The sequence below is a fragment of the Lathamus discolor genome, chromosome 9 (genome assembly GCF_037157495.1).
Source record: "Lathamus discolor isolate bLatDis1 chromosome 9, bLatDis1.hap1, whole genome shotgun sequence".
Taxonomy (NCBI): Eukaryota; Metazoa; Chordata; class Aves; order Psittaciformes; family Psittacidae; genus Lathamus; species Lathamus discolor.
Genome location: NC_088892.1, coordinates 9,357,127 through 9,375,183, shown reverse-complemented (window position 1 = coordinate 9,375,183; position 18,057 = coordinate 9,357,127). Strand labels below are relative to the sequence as shown.

At 46.9% G+C, this 18,057-nt stretch overlaps 1 protein-coding gene across 4 annotated transcripts in view; it reads left to right on the top strand.

The window, feature by feature from the left end:
• The window catches only part of GABRA3 (gamma-aminobutyric acid type A receptor subunit alpha3), a 95,525-nt gene that overhangs the window by 71,293 nt on the left and 6,175 nt on the right, over positions 1-18,057 (top strand). For 3 of the 4 annotated variants that reach the window (XM_065689913.1, XM_065689915.1, XM_065689914.1), the window contains 6 exons: positions 352-434; positions 4,151-4,294; positions 5,898-6,050; positions 8,295-8,506; positions 16,056-16,336; positions 17,894-17,995. In XM_065689913.1, coding sequence (XP_065545985.1) covers positions 352-434; positions 4,151-4,294; positions 5,898-6,050; positions 8,295-8,506; positions 16,056-16,336; positions 17,894-17,995 — 975 coding nt within the window. Of the gene's footprint in view, positions 1-351; positions 435-4,150; positions 4,295-5,897; positions 6,051-8,294; positions 8,507-12,533; positions 12,638-16,055; positions 16,337-17,893; positions 17,996-18,057 lie in introns of those variants that run through there. The other variant, XM_065689916.1, reaches the window with a different exon arrangement.

The following is an 18,057-nucleotide window of genomic DNA, read 5'->3' as shown; positions in this document are numbered from 1 at the left end:
AGCACGGTCCATGAGACATCCCCTGGCCCCAGGCACTAATGAGCTCTTTGTGCACAGCGCATAAACAAACAGAAGACTTGGGCTTTGGCAGATACTCTGATTGCACTGAGTGGATAAAGATGAACTCAGCCAGGAGGGTTGGGTTTATACACTGGGAAAGATTGCCAGGTCTGTGTGCCTGCTGGTCCCTCCAAAGGTGATGGCCTTCTGCCTGGAGACCCAGAGGTGAGTGAACACACTGAGGCCTTTGCCACCTTTGATGGACTCATGTCAAAGACACCATGGCAGAAGGGCCGGGCGGGAGCCTCCACAGGAGTGTGTTTCTGATCATACCCTGTGTTTGTCTTGTAGGCTGACGATTCATGCAGAGTGCCCCATGCACCTGGAGGACTTCCCAATGGATGTGCACGCTTGCCCGCTGAAATTTGGGAGCTGTAAGTACCCTGATCAACCTCTGCAAGGAGGTGGGTACAGAGCTAAAGAACAGTCTTTTGAATGGATGATGTTTTCCTGTATTTTGGTGGCAGTGTTATTAATTACTGCTAACGATAATGTGACAGGAATTTGTTTCTGGTATTTCCTACATGCAATTCCTGCCATTGTCAGAAATGGGCGGCAGCAAATACGTGGTCAGTTCAGGCTCACGGGATGGGTTGGATACCTCTGGTTTTGCAGTAAGTTTATTAGGGAAGTGGGAAAAGCAGCTTCCCATTGCCTCTGCCTTGGGTGGGCAGTGCTGCCTCTCCTGCGCTGCCAGCCTCAGCAGGACTGGAAAAACTCATTGGAAAACTCAGAGATGCTTTCCCTTCATCACAAGGTGATCCTGGGGGGACAGATTTGGGAAGACAGCAAAGTCTGCTGCTAGGTGTCCTGTCCAGCTGCCCTGCACCACAACTGCCCATCTGGAGAGAGCCTGAAATCTCTGGTTGCTCTGGCTCCATGCTCCAATGGAGCTTACAAACCCCTTGCTCCTTTTCTGCCTGTCAAGCAGGCTGGTCTCAAGTAAAAGGCTTGGAAACTCTGGGAATCTCAGTCCCAACACCCAAGGGTCCTGGTTTGCAGAAGGTTTGGAGGCTGCTGGTGAGTTGAAAGCAGTCCCAGCCTTGCAGGCTTGCAGCTGCTCCTCTGATTGGGCTTCCCATACCCTGCCTGGAAACAAGTTCCCTTTTCTCTCCCGTATGCAAGTTAAATTTCTCTTGGTTTTGTTCCTAAAAGTGAGTGGGAACCAAACTCCAAGCCTTTGATTCACAATAATGTAGAAATAAACTTCCCAGTCCCATTTCGCCTGGAGTTTCCTCCAGGTCCAATGAACTGAGCACCACTCCCAGTCTATGTTAGATGGAAGACTCATCCATCTCTGACCAAAGAATTAGCCCCCAGCAGCAAGCTCCCTTTTGAACTCTCAGGAAACAGAGGAATTACAGCCTTTCTAAACTGATACTTCCTTCCTGTAACCATTTGGGAGTTAGCTAAGGAGCAAGTTGAAAGGTTTGATTGACACCGGAAGAAATCATCTTTATCATGTGCATCTGCCCCTCTGCCTTATGACAAAATGCATCTATGGAACTGGATTACTCAGAAGTACTAAAAGTTTTTTCTTAGGCAGCACCTAATTAAATGTAAAACTCATTGCCACAAGACATCACTAAGGCCAGTAAAATAGCAAGCCTTAGAGCAGAATGAATTATTAATGTTAATTGACCTTGTGAGGAAGGATATAAAGTCTCATACCTCAGGCCTAAATTCTGGGATTATTACAAGACTTGCAGGAAGGCAGATTACTCCACATTTAATTGCTTATAATGTTTCTTGCTGAGGAAAAGAGATTAATGTACATATTTCTGCTACATGCCTTGGGGTTCTTCTGAGTTCTTACTGATTTGGCCTCTGAATGATGGGAGTTTTGACACAAACAGCTCAGAGAGCTGCCCCTGATTAACATTAGCATGGCTCTTTCTGAAGTACCCATCCACAAACCATCTGAGCTCACCTCTCCTGTGTTGGAGTAGGATTAAACTAGTGTTTGCACCAAAAATCCATCGGCAGCTGGAAGCTGCTCATTTGTAGGAAGCTTAGAGTGAGTCAGATTTGCAAGTAGAAGGACAATGCCAGGGCCAGATGCATGCTGTTCAAAGGATAGACAAATTTGCCTCAATGACCATCTTCCAGTGATCCCCACAAGCTGAATGGCTCATCAGTTGCCTTCTGTCCCTGTGCCACCATTGTAACCACCCACAATGGGAAGGCAGAGAGCTGCAGGAGAAGTAAGGGCATCAGGCATTTCAAATGCAGCCCACCTGCATCATTCCTTGGACACAGTGCAGTGAAGGTAATGGCTTTACCTATCACATGCTCCCTAGAAGATGGATGTATGAAGCAAAGAACAACTGTTTCTAAGCCAGTCATAGGACATTTGTACAGCAGCTGTCTGAGACCAGGCTAGCGGGAGGTGTTGCTGAAGTTACCAGCTCCACTAAATGTCAAAGAGCTGTCCTTGTTTGGATTGAACTGGACTGCACTGCAAGAAAGGCACTGAGCTGAACCAAAACAGCTTCATGGAATTAAATATGTTCCGAGCACCGGTGTCATGCCTCCATGACTCCAGATACACTGCCCCAGCTCACCAGATATGTAGACAGCCACGTTTTCAGAGATGATGGCAATGAAACTGTGGGCAGGTTTCCTTCGTAGACTGAGAGTCTATGGTGGGTGGTGGGTGAATCCTTCTGCTAGAGCAGAAGGTGGTGCCCATCAAGGAGGAAGAGCATTGCCAGAGCTGTACAAAGCTAAGCCTGAAGGAGGATGGAGGTCTCCAGGAGCATGCTGAGAGCTGGAAGGAGGGGTTGGAAAAGCAGAATGTTGCACATCGGATGAGAGGAGCCAGCCTGCATCAGAGCCACTTAGACAGTGGGCTGGCATGCTGAGAAACACTGGCTGATCATCAAAGCCACTCCCTTCACTTTGCACAGCACCTGCTCAGTATTTAACAGGTTTGCCAGAACCTTCAGTGCTGGGATAACAGTGGTTGTTTTAAAAACATCAGAGAAATCTGGTTGTCTCAGGACAAAGTCTTCTACAAAGCAGGAGACATTTCTGTAGTAGACCTGATCCATTGCTTGACCTGACCCCAGCCAAAGAATTCCTTAATGTCTAATGGGAGAAGCAGGTGGTAAAAATGAATTAAAACATTGGTTTAGTGAACTTTGCTCTCGCCAAAAATAGCGCAAAGTGGTTATGGACAGGAAGCTTGGGCATTATGGGGACAAGGAGCTCTTAGTAGAGCTGGGACAGACGCAGTTTCTGGATACCGCAGGACTGGCAAAGCCAAGAGCATGCGGGCACTGTTGGGAGAGCTATGAGGACAGGCAGGGGGTTGGTCACAACAGCTTGCGAAGGTGATGGTGACGATGTGAGTTCGAGAGGTGTTTGCATATGAGGAGTTGGGCAGGTGGGGTAGAGAGGAGAACTCGCAGGCTCCTGGAAGGATGCCCTGGCCCCAAGCCCAGTGCTACCCTAAGCAGCAGTTCCAGCAGCACTCGCCTGCTGTCTCTTTTGTGAAGTGTGGACAGGCTGTCTCAGCCCTGCCCTCCCTTGCTGCCTGGTGGCTTGGCCTGGAGGCTGGCAAACACAGGGTCATGCAGGAGAAAAAATATCTTGGTGGGAGGGCACGCCACCTCCAAAGCTGAGGGTCCTGCGGGGGGGTTGCTTCTGGGTGAGGGTAGAGATTCATAACCTTTTAACCTAAAATTCAACCCCATTTGTGTTTAGCTTTTCTCACCAGCTGCTGCCGGATCCCTGGCACGGCAGGGCTGTGGCTGTCCTGCTGCCCCAGCAGCCTGCTGGTCTGGACGCCTTCCTATCTTGTCTCTGCTTGGAGCCAGCCCTTGCAGAGTCAGCATGACAAGGGGACAGTGTGTCTTTCAGCAACCGCGCTCTGCCCCTTCTTCCAGTTCCCTTCCGAAAACCCAAGCTCCCTTTTGCTCATCTGATTTAACAGTTGCTGAACAGCCCTGGTTTCTGGCCATGCTTGGCTGTGCTCAGCCGTGTGGCTCTGAGGAATGCACAGCAGGGACTAATTTGGCTACAGGCTAATTTTGGTATATTTTAGGTCGGCAGAAGCACTAACCTCATTCTTCATTCTTCTCCATAGATGCCTACACAAAGACAGAGGTGATCTACACCTGGACACTGGGGAAGGATAAATCAGTGGAAGTAGCAAAGGGTGGATCTCGCCTGAACCAGTATGACCTGCTGGGCCACGTTGTTGGGACGGAGATGGTTCGATCCAGCACAGGTACTTGTGGGACCATAATGTGAGGCATGGGCTGAGCACACCAGGAACCATGGCCTTTGAATGCCACAATTTGGCATTATTATAGAGGCAGTACCTGTGGGCAGTGATCACCAAAGTATTTCTCAACAGACATCTTCCGGGAGATATGGCTGGGGGACATCTGGAGCAGTCACTAAGATGCAGTAAAGGGTTTAGCTTTTAGAAAGAGCCTTATTGCCCATACCCTCTAGAAAACTGATTTCAGGCACCTAAGAATGATGTGTTGTGTGGAAAACTTGCCCACCTTGCCCAGCTGGTTCTTGGTACTGCATGTTCATTTGTCTTGAATCCCATTCCAGTCCCTTGGGAGATCATTGCAGGAAGGGGAGGTGAATGCAACACAATATTCAGCGGGATTTTCACTACATCTGCTCACACAAATATTATCATAGCGAATAAAAGATTATCCCAAACTAATTTTTTCTCTGATTAATGACCAATATTAATCATCTTTCTCTCCCATCTGCTGCTCCTCCTTTCCCCTCTGAATCCAGGTACTGACAGCCTTTGTTACCTCATGTGTGTCTCTCATCTTTCTGCTTTTATTTTCTTTTATTTTTCCCTCTGTATGCATCAGTAGCTCTCTCAATTGAGGATATTTCCTCTCTGCTGCACGTGATTTTAATAGTGTCTGTCTGTAACAACTCATAGCATCTCCCCTGGGGAAACGTGGGGAGTCCAGGGAACTAAATGTCATAATATCCGGCCGATCTCCCTACTTAAATTGTAGTAAAACGTACAGGTGAATAACCTGAAGTGGCAAGAAAGCTGCTAAAGTCTCCTGTGTGTAATGATTTAGCAGAACCATGCTCACAACAAAAAGGCACAATAATCCAGCAAAATATCCAGAGCTTTGAGTGGAGGAATAGGGCACTGAAGGAAAACAGGGATGGCTGCTTCTTTGATTTATTGCCTAGACCTTTAATAACAGAGCTTGCCCTGATTTCTGAGATAGTTACAGTTGGGAAAGGTGGAATATTTTCAGAATTGTCAGAGAAAACACAATCCTTTGCTCTGGAATTCTACTGAAGCACTGTTAGGATCTCTCTAGGCTTAAGGGATCTTACCCACAACGTAGCTGCCCGGGCTGGAGCAGAAAAGGATGGGAACTGGGTTGGGAAAGGCATCTTGTGCTAGGGATAAAACAGGGTAGGCCTCTTGCAATTTTCTTTATTGGCATTGATTTGCCTTTGTCCCATAACCATTTTGTAGTGAATTAAAGAATTCTCCAGAGAAGTGTTTTGAGAGGAGAAATGCTGTGTGGTAGTCACTAAGGCTACACTGGGGCACACACCTGGTTGTGTATGCAGGATGTGCAGAGTCAGTGCCAACAGCATGCTGCAGCATCCATACTTCCTTTGCACTGCTGTTAGGGTGGCCTGCGGTACCATAAGATACCAGGGCATGTCAATGAGGAGCAGGACACACACGCTGACATTTCATCTAAGAACTTGCAAGTTTGTTCAGGATGGATCTTTAATGGTTTAGAGATGGATTGGTGGCCAGCTGGCCCCATCCTGCAAAGTACCAGTGGCTCAGCATCTCTAACTGGCTGTCTCCGCAGGGGAGTATGTCGTCATGACCACACACTTCCACCTCAAGAGGAAGATCGGGTACTTTGTGATCCAGACCTACCTACCCTGCATTATGACGGTCATCCTGTCCCAGGTCTCCTTCTGGCTTAACAGGGAGTCTGTCCCTGCCCGAACGGTTTTTGGTGAGTCCAGGAGCATGGGGCACCCTCTCAGGCTGGAGAGAAAGGCACACCAAATGATGGCAAATACAGCGAGCAGCAGAGCTGGTCTTCTCCAGGCCTTGACCAGCATCAGTGAAGCTGCTGCCATGACCCAGAATAGCTCTCAGTGTCTTCCCAGTGCCCCTGCTTCCACTGAATCACTGCAAAAATTACTCTTGTCCATGTTTCTGCTACAAGCCAAGCCATAAATATTAACAGTAATCAAGGTATTGATCATCTAATTATATGCAATTGGCTGGGTCTGCTTATCTATATTGGCTTCTGAGTTGAGGAGAGGATAGATTCATGGGGAGGCATTTAAAGCTCTACTTCTAAAATTGCTATCATGCCCCTGGTCAGAGCTCCACATAACAAGTTCCTGGTCTGAGGCAGTAGAACTGCTTGGTAAATATATTGTTATTATTTCCTGCTGCTGGTTTCAGATCTTCTCTCCAAGGCAAAGTGTCAGGCTGGCACTGCTCATACATTAGTAGCTTCTACAAACATTTAATAACAGAATTGCTTCATGCTTTCCTGCCAAGACCTTTCTCTCAGGATCTACATGCACATGTTCACAGACCAGCTGTGATACTGTAGGTTCATATTTCCTAGAAATTACATTGCCCAGCAGATACTACTTAACAGAGAGTATATTGAACAAAAATCACCAGGCAGAGGGGATATATGGTACCTCCTGCTTCTGGTTCTGAATAACGAAGAAAGTGGTGGGGCTTCAAAGATCATGAAGCATTTTCTTTGTAGCAAGGGTCATGATAGAAGTAATCCCACAAACCCACAAGGCTACTGTCTTCCTTTCTGGACCCTCTCCACAAGAGCTTGTTCCTGTGCTGTGGACTGGAATGTGATGCAGAGAGGGCCATAGGTGGCTCTGCACCCTCCTAAATGAACTAGAAGGGAATCATTATGGTTTTTGTGTTTAGTGGGGCTTGTGAAATGCGGGTCATGAACAAGCTCTATAATTTACAGTTGACCCCAGCTTCTCCTCTTAGCACCAGATTGCTTTCCCTTCCCTGGTGAGGCAAATCCTACAGCAATCCCCAGGGAGCTAGGCGGTTAGTATGACCAAGCTGGTATGCATCATGCAGAATGCAAGAGCTGTATTGAACAGTAATAACAGTGAAGAAGAGAGTGTACAACCCCTTAGCACCTACTTTTTGGTGTTTTCATCCAACAGAATGGAAAAGAGGGAAAGTCAGGGAGAAATCACACAGAAAATAGGACCAGCTCAGACATACAGAGAGTCATTGATGAACTTTCCTCACTCATCTATCTGTGAATCACTTGCGACTGAGCCCCACAGACTGCACACCAGAGCCCATGTCTGTCCATGCCCCCAGTGGGCTCTTACATCTGCATTGGTGCTGGAGTATCCTGCACTCCCAACACTGGGGGAGAGCCCTTCTCTGGGGGTACTTGATTCCCTCCTATGTTTGTCTGAGATTTGCAATTAGACAGGTTTCCTCAAGCAGCAGCTCAGACTGAGCAATGGCTGAAAAATTAAAACCTACCTTTGTGAAAAATGTCTTTGCTCCCAAATTGCCTTGCTTTCCTATTAAGAGAATAATGAGAACTCCAATTGTTTATTCCTGGGTTTTTGCCTCTTGGAAAGTATTGTCAACAATGTTATTGAAACTCTTCAATTACCAGGAGTATGGTTTAAGGGAAGTGAAAATTAGTCAATATTTTTATAATGTTTTTAATGCGTTTTTAATTGAAAAGCACATTATTGGCGAAAATGGATAGCAATGGTTGCTTGCTTTAATGAAAAAAGCTTTAAAAGGCATTTTGCAACAGATCACCTTTTAAAGATAAATCATTGTGACACTGATTCTGGCAGCTTGGGCTACTAATGGGGTCCTGGCTGTGCTGGCAGGACCCCTGATCCAGGTGTTCATCCATGCAGGTCAAGAGACACTCTTTCCACAGTGTTAAGAGTACCACATTGGATGTGTGGCCAGTTTCTGGTCCTCCATGAGGTTCCCGACCATCTAGCTGTTACTGTATTATATATTATTCTATGAATTGCATCACAGACTTGTGCTGGGTAAGGCTCACGAAGTTACAAGGAGAATATGGGCCACATGGCTTAGGCTTTAGCTCCTAAATCTACATGATGGACATGCCAGCTGTGTGGTTTGAGAAGAAACTGGGTGGGTACAAGCGTATGGTCTCACACCATCTTTGTCTCCTGCTGTGTTTCCACAGGCGTCACCACCGTCCTCACCATGACCACACTAAGCATCAGCGCAAGAAACTCGTTACCTAAAGTGGCGTACGCGACGGCCATGGACTGGTTCATAGCCGTCTGTTATGCCTTTGTGTTTTCTGCGCTGATCGAATTTGCCACTGTCAACTACTTCACCAAGCGCAGCTGGGCTTGGGATGGCAAGAAGGTGTTGGAGGCCCAAGAGATGAAGGTCAGCCCTGTGGCCAAGGGGAGAAGGGGGTGGTGAAGAAACGCTGCATGAGAGAACTGCGCCAGGGCCAGGAGTGGGTAACATGCAGCACCAAAGCTATTCCGGAGGCTGGATGCTACTTACTGGGGTCCCCAGCTCAGGTCTCAACTGGAGCGGTTCTTGAGGGAGGGGGGGCTTGGAGGACTGTTTGCATGCTCAGCTGGAGGAAAACATCCAGGCATGACTTCCCACTTTCCCCTTTGTCCCTCTGCATGACTATTTGCCGGTGGAAACATGAATGTGTGCATGCATTGGTCTTGCTCTGCTGGTGGTCTTCTCCCTTCAACCCATAAATGCCCCGCTCCATGTTGCTAGCATGCCACACAAACCCAAATATGCCACTCCTCACCAATGGAGATGTTTTCACTCTGCTGTGTCCCCTGTAGCTGGTATCCCTGACTGTAGGTCTCTTCCGACATGGGCAAGCATGGTGCAGTGATGGGGGGGGTCTAACGCTCGTGCTGTTGCCCACATCTGCTGCTTTGTAAGCTCGGGCAAAGAGGGTGGGTGGGAAGCAAGCAATCAGAAACAGCAACTGGCAGTAAATTAGTGCCTGGCATCACCCACGTTTTCACTTCTCGCTTGGGATCAGCCTTTTTGGCAGCTTCCTTCCTGACAGCCACCGCTACCCCTGCTCGTGCACCCTCCTTCCTAACTGATTTAGTCCCGGCTGCACAGAGAAATCGCTTACTGTAGCATGCTGTTCCTTGTTTATATTTATTGAATCAATTTGAAAATCAGCTTTGCCCTTGTTCCTGGTTCTGGAGCCTTTATATTTTTCTCCTTTGCATTTTAATGTGTTGTTCAAAATTGTGGTGGGGCTGTATGCAAATACCTGGCAGAATTGCAGTAACTTTTGAGAAGACGACAACCAGCTGGTCATCTCTCTGGTATGGAGGTCAAAGCAGGAGAACAGAGGCCTTATGGAGAATCACAGCCATCACAGGGTGCTGAATGTCTCTCTTGTGTTTCCTGGACTTTATCTGTTTGCTTTTGCAGCCGTTGTCTGAAAAATAGACTCATGGCAAAAGGCTCCAGAGGAGGCCAGTTGATGGTCTTACGCTTCCATTGGGAACAATAACGCTAATCTGGCCTCTAGAGATGAGAAAAGCTTTTCCCAGGTCACTGGCATGAGTGAAGGATCAGAACAGGTCTTCAAAGCAACCATGTTACTTTCAGGGATTGACAAATCAGCAAAAAGTCAGGATTCACACAGGTTTGGGCAATTATGTGAGCTGGGCACAGCTGGAAAAGCAGCAAAGGCTCAAAAGCTTCGGTTTGTCACAGAAGCAGCGTGCTCCTTAATTTATTCAATGACCCAGCACTGCAAGGCTAATAGTGCTGAAGCAGTAGGATAGGAGCATGCAGAATGTTTGCTCGCATGGTAATCAAACAAGAAAAGAAAGCAGGACCAGAAATGTTTCAGAGGGGATGTTCCCTGTGAGTTTGCTGCAATTGGTGTCAAGCTGGAGAATCAGGAAGGACTCCGAATTCATGGATGCTTTTTCAAGCTAACCCTGATCTTTACCTTAGAAGTCTAACCCACTCCCAGCCTCTGCAGCTCAGAGAGCTCCTTGAAGAGTGGTGGGATTTCAGGGAGCTTGGGAATATGATGTGTCACCATATTTGCTTTTCATCTTTATTCAATTGAATATTTCCAAGCAATGAAATTGCTATGCAATGAAGATGCCTATTGGCTCAGTTTCAGCCTTTAATTAGCTCTTCTTGAAGCGATTGACAAGCCAGGTGGTTGAAACCACAAAAGAAAGAGGAGGCAGAAGAATAACTATTGGCATTTTAAAGTGTTTGTACAAGGAGTAAAACTATCAGTGACAAGCCCAGGCTGAGCCCTGGTCTCTGGAAAGCCTTCCTTGCAGCCAAAAAGAATGTTCCTCATTGACGTGATGGCAAGGATCCTCACTCCAGGTTTGATTGTTTCCTTACATGAACATGGAAAAAAAGTAAATCAATAAGCATCAGCCCTTCCCTCACCTCAAATGTAGGCACCAGCAATGCTTCCCATACCTTTGTAGAGAAATCACTCCCTTGCAAAAGCTGCTGGTTTCTACAGGTACCCCTAGTGTGTTCACTCTCTCAGGTTGGTTCCATTCTTTCCTTCTCCCCTTCAGCCAACCCATTGATTTAGGTGGAATGGAGCATTTTTTCAGGTAGAATCTAACATGATGAGCTGATCTTGATCAGTCACTGATCTCTGCATCATAAATGATCATGATGATGTTCTGGCTATAGCTACAGCTGGGTTCTGGTTCTGGGAGCTACTGAAAGGCAGGCAGATGTCACCATAGATGTCACCAAAAACTCCCACTAGCTCACACTCTGATTAGATTTTACTGATGTTTCTTGGACCCAAAGATTTTCCAAGCCTTTCCTGTCAGCCATCAGCAATCACTAATTGTGGATGAAGGATTCCCCCTCTCTGTACAGCAGAATGCTGCAACCAACCTGGAGGTGCAGATCAAACTGGGGGAGAGGTTTCTGGATCCAATGTGGAAAACCTGTTAGTAAAGATGGTATTTCTAAAAACATCATCAGGAGGAGGGTGGGAGATGGCAGCAGCTGGGGAAGAGTGAGAGGCCAAAGGCTTTGAAAGGTGAGTGTTTCAGTAGCCAGCAAAGCTCCCTGTCTCTAATGTCCTCAAAATATCCTGTTAAAAAGATCCACATCAGGACAGAAGGACTGTGTCTGAACAGAGTAAGATTCATCCCGCTCATCCCAACCATAGGGAGCCAACAAGGTAATTTTCTGAGTGTCTGTGAGAGTGAGAATTCAGAGAGCCAACTATTAGCATCATGATTTTGACACTGGAAACTGATGAAGTTTGCAAGGATGACATTTACCAGGGAATTCCCTACAAAGAAAAGTGTCTGTTCCTCAGAATGGAAGATGCTTTGGATCTTTGGAAGATGCTTACTTAAATCCGCCTGCAATGCCATGTCTATGCATAAAATCTGCTTTAGCTCTGTATCTGTGTTTGTATGACATTGCCCTAAATCCTGGGTGGCAAGAAGCAACAAAAGCAATCAAGTAGCTGCAGTCAGACACATGAAAACATTAGATGGAGGAATAGTCCTGGATCTTTATCCTTTTCATCCTTAAGACAATAATCCCATAGTGCGTGGCAAGAAGGTTAGGTCCAGGCTATTCATGTACTTTTCATATGTCTTTTCGCTAAGAGAAAGTCATCACAAAAGCATCCTTCAAATGCTTCTGTAGATATTATCATCATGACCTTCTTCTTCTATTTTGGAAGTGACAGACATGTTCACCATTTGCACTAGGTGCCTTTTCCACTGACTAAAGCCTAACTTTCTGTGCAATCCACCCTTCAGCAATTACAAAGTTTGCCTTTGATCCTTCTTTGTTTCTTTGCTATTGTGGCATCTTTGATTCAATCCCCTTTGACAACAGAGAGCAACTAGAACCAACCTTGACAGGTCATCATTTTTAACCAGTTAGAAGTCTTAAAGACCCACGTGGTGGTTCAGGCTCATCTCTTTTTTTCTGCCTTACTATAGTAAATATGTTTTGGCTGGCACTTTCCCTTGCTGACCATGCTCTGCAGCCCATATATTCTTTCTCCTACTGCAACTGCAAGCACCTATAGCCCTCCATAGCACTGTAAGTGATTCATGTTCTCAGCATCTTCACTAGAGTCCATGTATCAACATTTCACCTTCTTTCTCTCAACACTATCTGTGTGACATGTTGGGCTGATTACTGACTCTGTCCAACCTCTGAGTCTTTGTATGGTAATCCAGGGAGCGTAAGATCATTGGGCTCAGTCCCACATAATCTGAATGGAGAGATGGGAGGGATGAGTGATACTAAAGGTTACACCAGCAGCTGACAGCAACCTGGCATTGACAGAGCCTGTTTGTTAGTGCAAGATTGCATTGTTTGGAGCCTTTGGCTCTGCTCAGGGTACAGGCATCACAGTGTAAAACACTTTGCTGCTGTTCTCTGATAGGATCAAGTCTCTGGCACACTGCAGAGGGGAACTTTGGCTGGCATGAGGAAGGAGTGACATGTTTCCTGGAACAGCAACTGCAGTTGCTGGGCTTTGAATTATAGGATTCAAGTGTATCAGAAGCTAGAGCTGTTTGGAGGTCATTAAAGTGACTTTTCTCTAGAATGGTAAGTGGTAGATACCTTGCATTTCTCAAGTACTGCACATATTAGTGATGGTGACCTTCAGAGTGGCCTGTCGGAGGAATAGTGCTTCCATCCCAAATTTCTTGTCAAGCAGCAATGCAGAGAACTAATTCTCCAGCAGATCATAGGCAGAACCTGTAGTTCCCCTAATTTAGAGGTTCAGCTATTAGCTCCTCAATAGAGAGGCTTGAAGACAAGAATATTTAACAAAAATGTCATTCATTTCCAGTATGTGTGTTGTGGGAGAACTTGTCAGACTGCAAGATCCGGGGAACATATTGATCTCTAGACCAGCTTTTCCCTCAGGAGAGCAGTGCAGGGACAGCTTTGTGCAGCAATTCAATTTCCCTGTGCCCAAACTGGGCAATAAACACAGGCATTGCTTTGCAACATCGATGTTTTAAATAGGACGAGTCTTCAAAGCAAATGTGGGGTTTCCTCCTGTTCCTCCACTCTTCCCTTCTGTTTCAATAAGACGTGGCACTCCTCACAGATGAAGGTGCAGGGGGAAGGCTGGGGGCTACTTTGCAGCTGACAGCAATAAGCACATTTTGCTCTGTTTGATTGTCAAAATCTTGCCTGAAACACTTATTTGTAAAGCACAGCCCTGTATACTCCAGGCTGAACCCATTTCTCCTGACATCTCAGGGGCAGAGCACAGCCAGAGCACACACACGTGCCTTGGTGTAGGAGTGAGCGCTCTGGTTGTTTCCCAAAGTCTTCCCAGGCTCCCAGCTCTGACCAGGGCAGAAGACTCCTAAGCAGGTGGAGAAAAGGCCCTTGCTGTAGGCTCCCAAGCCTCTGCACTACCTGAACAGCCTGATCTGAGGTCCAGAGAAGCCCAGGTTGATGCTTGAGTGCTCTGGATCACACTAATAGGAGCAGCAGCTTGCTATCACCACACATAGCATTCATATTCATCTGAATTTACTCTGTTTCAGCCTGCTGTTTCCTAATGCCTTTGATCAGGCAAGACAGATCCACTTTCCACGCTCTGGGGCAGAAAAGCTAGCCAGGTTGAAAATGCCATGTCACTTGTAGTAATCGTATTCCTGTAACAAGTAACGTGGCTGATTAATATTAAAATAATCCCAGAGCACTTCAGATTGCATTCTAGAACAACAATCTTTTTCATTTCATTACTGATTATCAATTGCTTTATTACCTCCCGTAGCTGTGTTAATAAGTAATCATACTTAAGCATATTTAAATATCTTATAAGGTGAAACCTCTTTAGCCCTTTATTTGCTTCTTGTCAGCTCTTTAGCAGGAAAAGTTCACCTGCTGTGCAGGGGGTACAAGTTAACGTGTTTCTAATGATTGCAGAAATCAGTCACTCAGTTAATCATCAAAGATCATAACACCCTCTCCCATAAAAGACCATGAATATGGTCTGATCAGTGCCTTAGTGTGGTCTGCAGTCTGAAGATATTTAGACCTCCTTCTAACAGCAAGCTAATTTCTGTAATTGCTGGCATTATTACAAGGCTGCAGGCCTGGTTATGATATTATTGGAGAAGGGTTTAAAGATTGCACAGAAGTCTGGGTTTAGTGTCCCTCTGAAAATCACTGTAGAAAATTCATTTCCTAAGGTAACTAGAAATATCCATGGTGATTGTGGGCACATTAAAAATGGAAGTACCGAATGAAAGCTAAAGCCCTTGGAGCATCTCTGCGGAGCAGGCTGGGCAGATCTGTCCCAGTAGCTACCCAGTAATGCTGCCTGCTACCTAATCCAGACTTGGGTGGGGAGATGGACAGGTCCTGCTGGCTGCACATTCTTCCATTCTTCTGATGATCACTTTATATACGATTCCTTCATATGTACATGCAAGACTATGCCAAGTACCCCTGGGAAGTGCATGCATGAGTTTTACCTTGTGTCTCAGTCGCTTTTGAATAAAAAATGAGATCCAAAGTCACACCTTGTTCTGAGCTTAGATATTTGATTCCCCCCATGAGTCATTACTATGTCTCACAATGGCTCTTGGTGTAATTACAGTGGACACCTGTATGGAGTACCTGAGTGCTAGGATGAGTAGGGTGCCTGGTGGCTGCTTATTAACAGATTTCATTCAATGAGCTTCTCCCGATGGACCTGGATTGCTTTATATGATATGATATCACCAATCGTGATTGCCTAGCTTCGTCTTCCTGACTACTTATCTTCATTAACATCTGAGCTGTCTTCAGCATCTTCCATCATCCTTCAGTACATCCTGTCTGACACATAAGTGACATTTGCTATGCAAGCTCTCCTCCCTTCAGCATGGACAGCATGGCTGTCCCTGGAGCCTTGTGGGAGGTGTGCACTTACCTCCTTTGATTTACAGCAACCCCTAGAAAGACAAGATGAAAGGCTTCCCTCTGCCCTATTGTACCGTGTTGAGCAATCCTGAAATCCAGGTCTAGTGCAAATGCCTTCCATCTGTTCTGTACCTTACTTGGGTAGGTCATGAGGTGCTCTAAAGAGTCCCAGAGGCGTTTTGGACATCATGATATTGAATTGTGAAGTATCCCTGTGAGGTATTCAGGGCACTGAGGCAGTGTATTATATGGCCTTGTAATGCGATGTAAAATACTGCAATGCTGTCACCCAAATTCTTAAAGCCACTGGATTTCGGCAACAAAACCCCCAAGAACTATAATCTTCTGTGATGTCTCCTCCTCTCACCTGGCCCAGGAAGCAGACCAGCAAAGCAGAAAATCAAGCTTTTCCCTCAGAATGGCCAGACAGGGTGCTGTTCTTTGCTAAAGACTACATTCCTGCATTGTCTCTCCATGGCTGAACCTTGCATGCAGCAGAAAACATTGCCCAACTGAGAGAGAAAACAAAGAGTCTGTATAGTTCGAGCCTGCATTCACTTGCACTGACCTGGCAATACACGAAATGGACGTGGTAGCACTCTGCCAGTCAAGGAGTGACCTGTCTGGGGCTGCTTCTACTCAAATGCAGCTGCACACACCTTTTTATGCCACTGCAAGGAGGCAACAAACCCAGTTATGTGGCTTCAGTTATTTGGCTTGCAGCAGGACATAGCTGCCAGGCCAGGACCTCTTTGATGTGTGCTGGGCTTACATGGAGTAGCTGGTCCACCGTAGTCCAGCACATCTGTATGCTGCAGCAGCCCTCAAGTGGCAGATGTCATGGGTTCTGGCCATCTTCTCACTACATCTTCCCTCCCCTCCACAATGCCGCCTTCTTGGTCTCTTGCTCCTTGCACCCTTTTTCATCTCCTCATCTGGACAAGCAGGTAAATTCAGAGGACAAAATGTTCTACATGCAGTTCTATGGTTACTTCATCTCTATTATGTTTTTTTCTTCCACCTACCCTAGAAAAAAGAGCCAGTGGCACTAGCGAAGAAAACCAACAACACCTACAACATTGTTGGCACCACATATGCCCTCAACATTGCCAAGGACCCTGGCCTGCCCACCATCTCCAAGAGTGCTGGTGCCACTGCTACTGCCACCAACGTACCCCCCAAGATGCTCCGCACAGAGGAGAAGCTCCCAGAGAGTAAGAAGACGTACAACAGCGTCAGCAAGGTAGACAAGATGTCCCGCATCGTCTTTCCAGTCCTCTTTGCCATCTTCAACTTAGTCTACTGGGCCACGTACGTAAACCGGGAGTCAGCTATCAAGGGAATGATCCCCAAACAATAAAACCGGTCACACAAACCTTCCATCACTGAGCACCATCCAGGCAGGAATTCTCCAGGGCTTTCTTCTTTCCTGTTTTGCTTAATTATTATTGTTTATTTGATATTATTATTATTATTATTATTCCTATTAGATTGTTCTTTTATAATGTAAACAAAACTGTGATTTTAATTTCACCCTCTCTTATGCTTTAATTTCCTTTTACTTTGTCTCTAATGATGAAAGGAAAAAAAAAAGGATCATAACAAGTTGTGCCTCTAACATCGTGAGTCTGCTGTGCCCCATCTGCCCGAGTCACCCTGTGCTTCCCTCTCCCTGCCTTCATCTCCTGCCATTCCCACAGTCTGCATGCCACTGCCTTTCCACACTCCACTCTGCTGGGGGCTGCTGCCATGGTCCACTCCCTTCTTTCTCTTCCACCATGGACTGCCCTAACATGATGGATGCTCATGGTGGCCTGGGCTCAGGGATATGGAGGCCTCCAGCATAAGTCAGATCTTCTGTGCCTGGTGCTTTGTGCTCAGTGGTATTCCCTGGGCTGTGGATGAAGGTGAGCAGAGCAGCAGGGGTCAGCATGTAGCCCAACGCTGGTGGTGAACCCACCACCACTGCGGTCTGTGGAGCCATTGTAGGGGTGGAACAGGGTGGCCGCATCTTGTAGGTATCTACAGGGCTTCTTCCTCTGTGTTCACCAAACCCAGCTGCTGGTTTCCTCCATGTCTCTCCCCAGACAAAAGCAGGTGAGAAAGGTCTTGTCTGTCTGCACCCTGCACTCCTGGGGCAATTCGTGTTAGAGAGTGGGATGGTTCCTACCAGAGAAATAGTTTTTCTCAGGGTCAGTCAGGAAGTCAAGACAGGAGCCTTGGAGGAGATGGTGGCTGTAAGGCTACATGCATTCAGCATCAGGACTGGAAGCCATAGAGTTCATGTTCAGATAGGTTCAGATCGCTTTCTTTCGGCCCCATCCACTTACCCTTCTTGGCATCTCCTCTCTCTCACAGCACCTTCTTCCAGCTCCGCATTCATCTTCGTTTGGCTACTCAGCAGCCCCCAGTAGTATATCACTGCTCACAAATCGATATAGTCAGAGAAGCCCCTACCTCTCAGGTAAGGCACACTGACAAGGAGGAGCACAGCCTGGGCAAGTCCAGCTCGTGGTGCATCCCTGCTCCAGTGCGTTAAGAGCAGCAGTGATGCTGGCTCCTGTGGGACACGCCAGGGGCCACTCTGACAGGGGATGGTCAGTCCCCAAGCACCTCCCTGCCCCTGTTGAGCCCTGCTGAGCAACCTCAGCACCAAGGGAGAACAGCAGAAGGGGCTTTTTGAAACAGCAGGGTGGTACTGCTGTCCCAGAGAGCCGTGTGAGCCAGGTGCATCCCACAAAGCCATTGAGGTAACAGCCAATCCTTAACTGTTCCAAGGAAAGCCCTCCAGTGCCTTGGAGAGAGGCTTTTTCTCCTTTCCTGGCCACCATAGTCAAGGACCCAAAACAATGGTTGTCCCCTTCTCAGCTGCAGCACAAGATGGTGGTATCCAAGCCATTTGTCTTCCCTCCCTGGTGCCCGGACCCATGGACACACTGTCCTGCTACAAGGAAGGACATCCTGTGCCTGGTAAGTTCTCTTTCCCAGCCCATGGGGAGCACTGATCCTGCCTGCAGCACTGCTTCCAGGAT